Genomic DNA, 12,285 nt, shown 5'->3' on the forward strand with positions numbered 1-12,285 from the left:
TTATAAAAGTACACTTACATGTGCATTATTTGTATGCAGGAAATTATTTTTATTGATGTTCTATATTTGGAGCATTTTGCTCCAAATGCTCTTTTAAATCACTTAATTTTTTCTGTATAGTACACCATCTTTAGTGTATTGTCGATAAACTTTTAACAGGACTCTGTTCCGCCAGCTGGCAGCAGTTTCTATAGACATATACATGCGTAGCATAAGTTAAAATATATGTACATACATACAAGTACAATTTCCGGAGAGTCATGGTTTATCAGCTGATGACACAGCGTCAGTAATTGATTGAATCTGCATCTTGCATTTGCGTTCCGCGACGTCTAATGAAGCAATATGTGGTGTCGTAACATCTTGAGAACACATACTATCCGCAATAAGCCGGCTATGTTCGCCTCCCTACAATGTTTGACGAATAACCATCTCATGTTGAAGCATCCAGCGCGACGTTTACTTGTTTCAGACCGACGTGAATGTACGATCGGCGACGTTATCGATCAATGGAGTCGCCGATTCGAAAATGAAGGCATACCGGAGCCAATAAAGTCGATAGAGCATATAGTGGCACATGTTATAGGAACCAAAAAGGTTAGCGATATTGCTATTCTCTCATTTATGATATTTTGTGAGGGATCATCGATAATATTCAGCGATTAATAATTATTGATAATCAGGTTAATTTAATGTCGCACGCGTTTTTCTTTTCAACGCAAACACGATATTTTTGTTTGCTTATTAACATACATTTGTATGAATAATTAAGTGCTCGTCATGCATCTTATGAGATCAACTTTCCAACTTACCTTGCCAATTACTAAACGTTTCAATAGAATACACCAGAAAATATAGATGATGTATATTAGAGTGTATTATAACAAGAGAATAGAAATATACTTTGCAAAAAGACTTTTGAAAAATACTGAGGTTCGACTTTAATAAGAATTTATCACTAGATTCCATATCGACAAGTATAAGATCTAATTCTCTCTTATTATTTGTAGATAATAGATATTTTAAACGTCAGAAATGATCCTCTCAACGCGAGTCAGATCGAGAAAGTGGAGTCATTATGCGAATGTCGATTGTCTAGGTAAGAGGTACTTGAAAGAGGCCTTTACAGTCTGCTGCCATGGATGATACTGCACGAAGCTCTTTGCGCTCGCTTATGAATGCCAAGTCCTTGCAGGATGCCAGTTCAATATATTATCGGCGAATGGGATTTCCGAGACATTACCGTGAAGCTTGTACCACCGATCTTTATTCCTCGACCCGAGACCGAAATACTGGTGGATTTTGTGTTGAAAAGATTGAGTACATCGCAAGCCGATAGTTGTGAAATCCTAGAAATCGGTTGCGGCTCAGGAGCTATATCGCTGGCTCTCGCTCATGCTTGTAAAACGGTGAGATGATAATTTTACTGAGCTACTTTGTGCTGGAAGCAAATGCAGACAATTAATGGAAGAAATAACATATTAATACTTTTATAGATAAAGTGCACAGCAATCGACGCGAGTCCACACGCTTGCGATTTAACGATGATAAATCGGAAGAAATTAAACCTAACAGAGCAAATTACAGTAATACACGCTACTCTAAACTCGGATGCTAGTATCGAAATTTTGAATAACTTGAATGGTGCCGATAATCTGGATTTGAATTCAAGACTGTTCGATTTTGTGATCAGCAATCCGCCGTATGTGCCAACGAAGACGATACCAGAATTGCAACCTGAGATAAGGATGTAATACTCACTATTACTAACACTATTATCGCGAACATCGTGTTATAGATACGTAAATAATTAATATAATATTTGTTATCTAGTTATGAGGATCTCAGAGCATTGGATGGTGGCGATGATGGACTGAAGGTGATCAAACCGCTTCTAAGATACGCTGCCAAAGCTTTAAAGCCTGGCGGACGTCTCTTCATAGAGGTTGATCCTTCTCATCCGGAATATGTACAGTTTTTTACAAATAAGTATTCCGATTTAAAGCTTCATCACGAACACACTTACAAAGATTTTTGCAATAACGATCGTTTCGTGGAAGTAATAAAAGTCGCTTGAAGTGATTCTTGACGAGCTGTATTATTATATATATATTTTTTATATGATTATTTTGTAGAAAAGTCTAAATAAAACTGGCGACACACGTATATTAGATTATATATATTAATAAGTTTATTGCATACTTTATCTGAGTTACAGAGATTTCATATGTGAATGAATCAGTCAAGAAGTTCTTAGTATTTTTATAGTTTAATCAGTCAAACTTTCTATGCATGGTTGTGTCGTATTAAGTTTGCAAATGTATTCTATATTTAAAGTAATGATATATACAGTGATTAACAAGTTAAATTCGGTGGCACAATTTTGAGTTGTTACAACAAAACGATGACTTCTTTTTTGTTTCTTATTGTAATGCTTATACTTTCGTGTAGGTATGATATATGTAAAATGTTTTGTTGTGTTATATTATAGTCCATATAATGGAAAACATCGACATCGAGTTATAAAATTTTGTGAAAAAGGTTGATTGAATATTTACACCGTTCTTCGACTTAAGATTAATATATCACTTCGCGAGCATTTAAGTTATTGCATTCTATTGTATTTGCTACTGGACTCTACTGAGGCGAGAACTTTTCAAGTTCTTTTTTGATTGACGCGATCAAAGGTACCGCAGGATCTTCCAGTGGAAGTCTGCTATCCGCTAATATACGCCTGGTGTCCACTTCCGGTAAATTCGGTCTATGGAACGGACCCGCACTGAGTGGCCTTGATCCCCAGGCACCGCGAGAATGAATTGCTTCAGCCTGACCAGTCTCTGGGATATCTTCGTCTAAACCTTTACGTGGTAATGATGTACGGGGTCGTGTCTTCATTTCCATCGTCGGCGTTGCTACTGGGCTATATAATAATTATATAATAAATTTTTTTATTATTTGATTAATTTAATAATTTATATTAAATATTATAGTAGATTACATGTATGTACAAGGTGTCCTGTAATAGGTGTCGCATCACCTTTCGTGGACAAATAGAGCAAGTAAAGCTGAGCAAAAAAGTCTTCTACCATTTTGCGAACTTTGAAATAATTAATGAGAAATTTGTTAATAAAGATCTGCGAATCAGCTTGTGTCTGCGCGATTCGGTCAGAAGAGACAGCTCAGCGTTTACTCGCGTTCATGGTTGCTAGGAGCGCTAAATGTTGTGCTGTACGAACGGCATTGGCAACGTAGAAGCTGCGCATAACTATAATTGCGCCGTTCTTACAGCACATTTCTAAACATTTAATGCTCTTAGCAACCAAGAATGCGAATAAACACTGAGCTATCTTTTCTCATCGCGCAGACGCAAGCTGATTAATGAATTTTTATTAATTAATTTCTCATTAATTATTGAGAAGCTCGTAAAACGTATATATTGTACAATTGGACACATACAATAATAAAACATAGCATGAGACGATTTTTTATTGTGAATCTTGTTATATTTAAGGTATTTATTTGTTATCGGTTCGAAAAAATAATTGTGCATATTTGATGTTAGTAATAATTTAGCAACTTTGAACTTTAATAACTGTAATTACCTGTTAGAAGAAGAAGAAGAAGAACAATATGTACCTGACGTGGGCGGATTTGCCTCTTGTTTCCGAAAGTATTGCGAGCGTATCCGCCGTACTTGTAACGGAGATCGACGACTGCGGCGGTCGCTGCGGCTCTCTGATTTTGACATCTCTACTTCCGAAGAGACTGAAGGAGTCTTCGAGCAACTCGTGGAGTCTCCTTCTGGCGCGGCCCACGGGTCCGGATGGTAGATGGTACATTCCATCAACATCCGTTTCGGGCGTACCATTACCTTTAAACGAGTTGAATCTTTCGAGAGATTGTGTGAAGAAATCAATATTCCTTACATCTTGCAGTAGTCGATTGCGAACGAATGAGCTGGTGTAATTTCACCATATTTTTGGATTAAAACAATCTGTATAAATTTATTACTCATTTCTTCGTAATCGATACCGAGAGAAACATTAGAGTCGCCGACAGAAGATTTTTAAATGATAAATATTGATATTGAACACAAAGTTGGAAAAGTAATATGTTTACCTTCTGTCGAAAATATTTGCTTGTTTAGACTCCAAACAATTGGCCCTACAGCTCCAGGTTCCTTCGACGCACTCGACGTTCTTGCGAGGAACGTGTCGTCAACATTGTCGTCTCTATCGTGATGCACTAATTCTGGAGAATCGATGTCCAAGTGCCTGACCTGAAGTACATCTTTTCATTAATATAAAATATGATTGAGGATTTCGATCAGCGTGATCTAGCTTATTTTTCGAAAATTACCATGACAGGTTCTAACACTCTTGACAGTGGTTCTACGCTACGCATACTAGGAAACTGTTTGCACGATGGCATTGATAAATAGGATCGCGGTGAAGCGGTAGAGTCTTCCTTATGCTTTACATATCCATTCTCCAAAGACTCCAGTGTCTCAATATGATCGGTTAACGAATCCGGTGACTCGGCTCGGTCCACTGCGTTCGCCCTCGTCATTCTTTCATGAGATGTTCTATATCTCGTAAAATGTACAATTATTGCATATAAACATATTTTTTTATATGTAACTTAATTTTTTACTATATTAATATTATTAGATTAATAGATTATATTTTTATATAGGGTCACTGCACCAGTAAATGCCTATGTTTAGCAAAATATTAAAATAATTAAACTTTGAAATAATAAATTGCGAATTAATTGTATTTCTTATGATCTCATTTTCATAAACATTTTATTAAAATATAATTTTTTATTTAAAAATGTAATTACATCAAAATTTCGTTTATATGTTCATCGACTACTTTAATTTTTTATTTGTTCATTGACTGGTGCAGTAACCCTACAATCAATATAGATTAGCGTTGATTATCGCCTCTTTTCAGTTGCCAGAAATTATTAATCACCTTGTTTTCTTGGCTGCGCGTTCGTGGGTACTCCAAGGAACCGATCCGCGAGTTTTCTTCGGTTCTTCGTCGTCGTCGCTGGAAACTTCGTGAATACCTAATTCTAGACTGTCGGGCGTGTCGGGCGTGATCGGAGTTCGGGATAAAGTATGCGGAGTTTGCCGCTGACTGGTACCATCGGTCTGCGAACAAGGGTGGGCCGCATAAGAAACGAAACGATGATACGCGATCCGTAGAGTAACAATTTACTCGACGAAATGAAACTAATATTTTGTTAGAATCGATATTGCCCTGACATCGTGGCACCGGATTGTCTCTTGCCTCGTAATTTTCGACGTCGTTTCGTTGATCGTTCGCATGCCGTGATAGTTTTAATGCGTCGGGCTTATTTCCCCATAGCACTCCTTAATCTTATCACGCAAGGAAAGAACTTAAAAAATTATGAAATATTCTTTCACGAGATACCTCCGCATACCATACGATACAATTTAGCAGATGTATATTCCGTCGTTCCTCTTATACGCGTTTTACTATACATATAATATAACAAAAATTTAAATCAACGCTACCTTGCATGAAAACTCGCACTCTTAATTTGAAAAATGATTTCTTCATTGCGGTTAAAAAGTAGTAATCGTATTGCATACCTTAATTTCTGTTTCCGACGCCGAGAACGCTGCGTTATCGAGACCGGACGCCGTGGATGCATATTCGCGTTCCTTCTTAAGAATACTTTTGTTCGGTGGTGCAACGACAGCGCTGTGTGCCCTTTTCCTTTTAGCAGCCAAAATTAAGCCAATGAAAACGAAGATTAACAAAACGACACCCGCACCGGCGGCACCAATCAGCAGCCATGCGTCTCTCCTTCTCGAGAGGGCTAGAGGTCTACTTTCTTTCAGATAAGCTACGAGAAAATGCGATATGTAATACGCCCACGCTTTTATAAATTTTTTCCAATAAGATTATTATTTACTTACGTTCGCTTTGAATAATTACCGGTGCACCGAGCTCCAGAGCGACTTCCTGAGGCGAGAGGAGCGCCATGTCTCTTGCAGCCGTTTCAGCAGGTACAGGTTTACCGTCGAGATGAACCGAGTAGATCAATCTCATTGCACCGCCCTCGATAACGCTCGTATTCTGCATTCTGACCTTTACGATTCCCGGAATCGAACCGTCCGCTAAACGCAATTTCGAGCGTATACTTGTACTCGAATATCTATTATCATTAGATTGGCTTCTAGAGATGCTGTCAGTATTCAGTTTTGAATCAGACGAGGGAATTGGTATTGCTTCCGGTGGAGACTGTTTTCTGGAATCGTCAGTTGCATTGGTACTGGAATGTGTTTGATCGACGGTTACAGATTCATCGTTCTGCGTAGACAAAGCGTTTGTTTCCCCTTTCAATGTTTTTATGATCTTTTTTAGAGTGGCATCATCTTTTGCAGATGTTTTGTAATCGTTCGCTGCATCATCATCGATTATCGGCAGCAACATCTTTTTCGGCCTGGGGATTTCGATCATCTTCATGGACTTGATTTGCGAGACATTCGAAAAATATTTGTCGTCGACTAAGCTTGGGACGCTCGTTTCAGTCGAAGAGCCTGCGTCAGTCGAAGAGCTTCCGATAGTGCCAACTGTTATTTCGGATGATTGAGCATCGGTTGTATTTGCGGAACTCTCTTCTTGCGGAGCTCTCATTTGGGACGAGGTTCCAAGACGTTCTTGTATGTTCTGTAGATATTTTTTGAAAAAAAAAAAATGAGAATGTGATAAAAGAAGCTAACATTTAAACTTTTACCTTTCGGTTAGCTAAACTACGTAACAATGCATCTCTTCGGGACCGTGGATCTGTCGATAGCAGACCAAGGTGCCGTTGCTGCTGTCTGGAAAACGCGGCTCGATACAGGCGAGCTAAACGAAGCTCGACTTTAGGTGGTACGGCTTCACCCGGTCGAAGAACCGTCAACAGCCAGTACCTATCGACACAAATTTACCTTTCTTTGTTTTACCTCTAAGCATTGTTAAACAATATTTAAATTAACGATATTTATGACAGATTAATGTAACAAGCGTACACTTATCGATCTATTTATCAAAACATCTTTTTATCATTTGTTGAGACTCTTCACTTTTCAATTTAAAAATGTATTATTCTACAATAATTACTCTACCTTGGGCCTGGATCATCTCCGATAAGAACTCCGATGCTTTGATCGTCATCGTCCAACCTAGGTGTTGGTTCTATGCACGTAACGCATTCTGGATTGTAAGTGTCTGGACGATGAGGAGATATGGGGTCCGACGGACCCTTCTCGTCGGTCGGGGTGTAAACTGTGGCAGTGTGAACGACTGTTCTCGTCTCGTAGAAAGTTAAGCCCTGATTGGGATCCATCCATGGTGGCGCGTCTTCTAGGCCGGTCCAAAAGAAATCCTGGAGATGCACCCTCCGTCCCGGCAGATGCTCGATCAGGATAATCTCGTCTTCTATACACGAGTAAAATCGATTTCCTCGCTTTCGACTTTATTGCGTATACAAAGTCCAATGAAAGACGAATATACACACAAATGAAATATTCATTATCAAAATTACAAAAGTAACTTTACCCATCATGTCTATATCTTTGCACGAGTACCTTGAACATCAATGACACTTATGCCAAGAAGCTATTATACGTTAATATGTATTCTTAAATTATTGCCACAGTACCTTCCATAAGACATGAATTCTTAATGTCCTACTATTACGATGAATACTAACGATTTTCATTGAGTTATAAAGGATCACATTGTTCTATCGATGAAAACTCGTGTAAGGGTTCTGTGGGGCAAGAAAATACGGGTGTTTGTACTCGGAAGTTTCTTCAGGTACCTCGTCGACGGGGCCAACGACCGGCTGTCATGCGACTTATCAGTGATGTCACGACACCGGGGATGAGCCGATCATAATAAATGCGACAATAAAGCCAAAGAACTAAGATAGAGATCCCTTATCACGCGATTACGTGATCGAAGATCATAAAAGTTATACAATCCATTCATATGACTGACCGAAATTACCTTCCTTGGAACTACGAATCAAAATTATAATTTTTGTTGTTTATTATGTCATTCTGAGAATGCCAGTAATTGGGGAGTAATGTACTCTTGAGTAGTTGGAAGTTTTATATATTTATTGTTTCACGTTAATGGTTGACTACGACCGCGAGAAAGAAGTTTACGTTTTAGCGAACGGCACGAGCTTCGCAACGGAACTAATTTTGAACATTGGACAATTTCTGATTTTACAACTGGTCATCGGTCAATTATGACATTATGTGGAACGCGTCCGTGATCTATTCTCCTCGCGGAATTTTTTTCACGTTGTTACGACGACCTGGTTTCACGCTTCGCTTGACTTTCCGGTGCGGAAATATTGTTCAAGTTCCACGTATCCGATCGTCCGCAGTTTCGCAACTTTGTACCTACGAGCGAGTAATTTATCTCTGTCTCCAAATTCACCCACTTAGCCATTATCAATGATTAGAAGAATGCAAAGGTCCCGTGTATAAATATAGTATACGCCGCATTAACGTAGATGTATATTCTTTTCCTGCCGTTGGAGGACTTCATTCAATCATTCCATACATACGCAGAGTTCACAGTCATGCGGCATACCGCAGGTATTTTTAGTACGTGATGGTAGTGTTAAATCAATAGAAAACGGAGTTCCTATGGTGAGAATGAGTCGAATTGATCGCTATTAACCCCCGTACAGTCGCGCTGCTCATTCCATCGCATTCTTCGTGGGTGTTCCCGTAAATTCACGAAATATCGCGCTAACATTTCCGCAACAAATAATAATAAGTATTCCTGACAATGTATTTTGAGAAAAATCTATTTTTCTCATGACATACAAATGTTTTCAATATTATCGAAATGTCAATCAACTTTGACAAAGCTTATCGAACGAATATCGATGCCTTACCACAATCAGAATAATAGCACCATATTCGTATACGTATAAGCATGCTGATAATAATATCGATTACCTGACGCGCACCTGCATAAGAGTGCTGAATTACTTAAGCTGTCTCTTAGACTGGCGCCTAATGGGCAGCCAGCTCAATTTTGAATAACACCACTCGCGTAGCCCATTGACAACAAGGTCACGGAAGAATGCATCCCACGCGGAAATGAGATCACGAAACGCGCAACACACTGCTTGTGTTTTCACGTGCACGTGTATCACGATGTGAAAGAACGGTTCCGAATCGATCGAGCACGTGGAACTACGTACATACATATACGCGACTTGCCACTGGCTGATTCACACACTACCTGTATGCGCGTAAAATTTACCGCCAGAAATTAGCACTGGACATGATTTGTTCGCGTATATATATGTAAAATGTAAGCTGATATTCGTATAATAATTTCAATAGCGTATGAACAATGATATAGAAAACTAAAATATTGCGAAAAATTATTCTAATGTGACAGCTCTACAATAAACTAAAGGGGGTAACAGTATTCTGATGTTCCAAGTAAGTAATTAATAGAAGACATATACATATATATATAGAAATAAATATGTATGAACAAAAATTGAATTAAATTAAAAATTAAAACCAAGTGCAATCTAAAATCTATAAATACAAAAATGAGCCCTATAGGCTTGAAGATGCAAAATACGTATATACTATATATAATATTTCTGTGTAAAAACTATCAAAGTCTATCTTCATCTAAATTAATCCATAGTACACTACTTGAAAAATCCATAACACTAACCGGCTCCTGGTGGCATGGACGCGAGCACTCTTGAGATATTGGTGTTCTGCAGTAAAAAGATCGCAATCTGCACAACGGTGCCGAAAGACGCGGATAGCACTCCACGCAATATACTGCATAGTAGCATCGCGTCAAGCGCTCCCCGCTATACTGATTTGACGATACTACGGGGTGTTCCTCATGGATGAGTGATAGTGTTAGAGTCGTGTAGGGCCTGCGCAGAGTGAAAGAACTGATGTGTAACGACAGGTGAATGGGATTATTATAAAAAAAAATAAAAAAAAAATAGTCAAGATTTCGTTTTCATTATTTTTCTTCTTTCTCTCTTCTGTTTCCGCTAGTTGTTTTATGCGTGACTAATATATTCTTGTGAAATTGCGAATTTATACTTCAATCAAGTTTGCCTGTAATCCTTTTTACCTGCTGTCGCTATGCGTTACAACAATCAATGTGTTACAACAGCTACTTATGTACCATGTCTAAAAACTAGCTTTATGACAATCGATGAGTTAAAATTAAATTTTGACTAATGAATTAAAATTAAATTTCAAAGGTAATTTTTGTTATTTTAAGTTTTGTTATTTTATTTTCAATAATAATAAAATTAGAAAATTTAGTAGAATATTTAAAAATAAAGTTAACACAAAATTACATTGATTAAAACATGTTTTTATTTATGTAAATAGAAAAGTACTATCATAATAATATTATAAATTAAATTGATCATTAATCAATTTAATAACGCTGATAATAAAGTATCTTTCTTCTAAACGCTGGAAAAAATTTATTGTAAAAAAAAATCAGAAATTAAAGTTAAATTTTCTTACTGTTTGAAATGAATGTTTTTATAAGCTCTTGATGCGTATTCGTTTGATATATATTCGTAATTTAATAATTACGTGATAATTGTATTTTCCTATAAAATTTATTGAATTATACAGATATATTTTAGTACAATTTCACACTATACAGCATTAATGTTATTTATATAATACACGTCCACGTTTTCTTTAGATTACAGGTTGTCGATCCTTTTACAAGTATTAATTTTAACTTTACATCTATAATTATTATTTATTAACTTAAGCCTCTTTATCCTAAACGTTTTCATTCTCACATGCTCACACTCTCACTCGGCTTTCCTTGTTAATACGCTTTCCCGTTTACTCATGCGATGAACTCTTATTATATAATAACATCACAGTTTAATGATTCTATTTTTTATACCACTTTTTTATGCTCCACTCGGATTCCAATTACTATCCTGTTATTTCTTAAGTTCATCGTTCGATATCAATAATGGCGTCCACAAAATCGTTTAGATTAATGATGCAGCCTGGAATGTTTTTGTGCTTAGAAGCTATTGATACGCAAAGTAGGATGCTCGTATTTTATTCATTAATAGCCCGGCACACATATCAATTTCGCAGCATAACTCTCGAGACCTACTAACCAAGTGAATCGCATTACATTTTAATCTCTGCTTTCACAGAGAAATGAAAAACATTAATAATTACAAGTGTATACCAATCCCAGAAATACTTTCATAATTAAGTAATTTGCATAATGCAAATGAACATAAACATTTAATTAAATACGATAAAAATTCGTGCGGCAAGGCGTTCGTAGCCTTGAGTGTGTACATTTACTTTCGGTGACCTAAAATAGTAATTAGCATTATTGTGAGGATAAAGCAATACTATAAAGTAATGCGGTATTGCAACTCAACATTAAATTAAAATTACATTGCTTAGGATTCCATAAAGTTGCTACACGGTGCTGCAACCTATTACCGAACTGTTGAAGTTACATAGCTTTATACTTCATGAACAGATGTGTTAATGCTTTATACGAATGAACCTTCATCATAAATATTTATGAAATTATAACCCTTTTTTCCCTCCCTAATAATAATTATATAATTTTTAACGTAACATATATTGTTATTTTTCTGATGTAAACGATAGCTACTCTTATATATTTTTGCCTTTTTCCATACATTTTTTTTTACAATATTAATACAATATTTATTTTATTATTTATTTGAAACTTATCTTTTTAGTATCTTTAGAATTATATTAATTATTGTTTCGTCTCATTACATAAACTTCGGAAGTGAATTTACGTGTATAGGTTATTTTTATTGAGGACTACTGTGTGTAGGAGAAAGTGAAAATCAGGAACTATCAAGGTGTACTAACAGGAATAATGCAAATTAAATCGCATGACCTCATGCGGTCGGCGAAATGTCAGGGCTGCGGGTGAGTCTTATAATACTCTTTACAGATCTTTCTTAAGTTAACTTAGGTCGATGACGAACCAGTACCACGTTTCGTACTGAATTTCACGTAAATTTATATTGTTGATACCAAAACTTACATTCCATAAATTTACGTTTATACGTATTCCAGTCTCGCTAATTTATTTCTGAGATATAATATTGCTGGTGTTTTATTTAATAATACTGCTTTATTAAAAAATATTATTTTAAATGCGTGATATCCTTTTCTTCATTTTCTTATATCTTGCGCATTTT

The 12,285-nt window shown here is 36.6% G+C and overlaps 2 protein-coding genes across 6 annotated transcripts; one reads left to right on the forward strand and one right to left on the reverse strand.

The window, feature by feature from the left end:
• The first annotated feature begins 221 nt into the window (after window positions 1-221).
• LOC105197780 (MTRF1L release factor glutamine methyltransferase) lies at window positions 222-2,540 on the forward strand. Of its 2 annotated transcripts, none has more exons than XM_039454649.1 (5): window positions 222-597; window positions 1,011-1,099; window positions 1,187-1,409; window positions 1,497-1,750; window positions 1,834-2,540. In XM_039454649.1, exons 1-5 carry the CDS (start codon window positions 346-348, stop codon window positions 2,075-2,077), a joined length of 1,062 nt encoding a protein of 353 aa, XP_039310583.1. In that variant the 5' UTR covers window positions 222-345; the 3' UTR covers window positions 2,078-2,540. The 2 variants fall into 2 exon arrangements, with proteins under 2 accessions (XP_039310583.1, XP_011162627.2); XM_011164325.3 differs by having other exon boundaries at window positions 1,196-1,409.
• On the reverse strand, window positions 2,169-9,911 carry LOC105197781. Of its 4 annotated transcripts, none has more exons than XM_011164326.3 (10): window positions 9,750-9,911; window positions 7,151-7,463; window positions 6,778-6,955; window positions 5,957-6,710; window positions 5,627-5,883; window positions 4,980-5,161; window positions 4,360-4,585; window positions 4,120-4,279; window positions 3,637-3,871; window positions 2,169-2,920 (listed from the first exon to the last, which is right to left on the reverse strand). In XM_011164326.3, exons 1-10 carry the CDS (start codon window positions 9,874-9,876, stop codon window positions 2,638-2,640), a joined length of 2,715 nt encoding a protein of 904 aa, XP_011162628.2. In that variant the 5' UTR covers window positions 9,877-9,911; the 3' UTR covers window positions 2,169-2,637. The 4 variants fall into 4 exon arrangements, with proteins under 4 accessions (XP_011162628.2, XP_039310580.1, XP_011162629.2 ...); XM_039454646.1 differs by having other exon boundaries at window positions 3,603-3,888; XM_011164327.3 differs by having other exon boundaries at window positions 2,699-2,920; window positions 3,637-3,888.
• Between the last annotated feature and the right edge of the window lie 2,374 nt (window positions 9,912-12,285).

The sequence above is a fragment of the Solenopsis invicta genome, chromosome 10 (genome assembly GCF_016802725.1).
Source record: "Solenopsis invicta isolate M01_SB chromosome 10, UNIL_Sinv_3.0, whole genome shotgun sequence".
Taxonomy (NCBI): domain Eukaryota; kingdom Metazoa; phylum Arthropoda; class Insecta; order Hymenoptera; family Formicidae; genus Solenopsis; species Solenopsis invicta.

What these genes read in the sequence shown, in the direction of transcription:
- LOC105197780 (XM_039454649.1), top strand. Translation starts at nt 346, where the DNA reads ATGTGGTGTCGTAACATCTTGAGAACACATACTATCCGCAATAAGCCG. An exon ending in TGCGAATGTCGATTGTCTAG is followed by an intron (nt 1,100 to 1,186) that starts GTAAGAGGTACT and finishes ATGAATGCCAAG; the next exon opens with TCCTTGCAGGATGCCAGTTC. An exon ending in TCGCTCATGCTTGTAAAACG is followed by an intron (nt 1,410 to 1,496) that starts GTGAGATGATAA and finishes ATACTTTTATAG; the next exon opens with ATAAAGTGCACAGCAATCGA.
- LOC105197781 (XM_039454646.1), bottom strand. Translation starts at nt 9,876, where the DNA reads ATGCTACTATGCAGTATATTGCGTGGAGTGCTATCCGCGTCTTTCGGC. An exon ending in GGAGATGATCCAGGCCCAAG is followed by an intron (nt 6,956 to 7,150) that starts GTAGAGTAATTA and finishes TTGTGTCGATAG; the next exon opens with GTACTGGCTGTTGACGGTTC. An exon ending in CGTCGGAAACAGAAATTAAG is followed by an intron (nt 5,162 to 5,626) that starts GTATGCAATACG and finishes CCTTGTTCGCAG; the next exon opens with ACCGATGGTACCAGTCAGCG.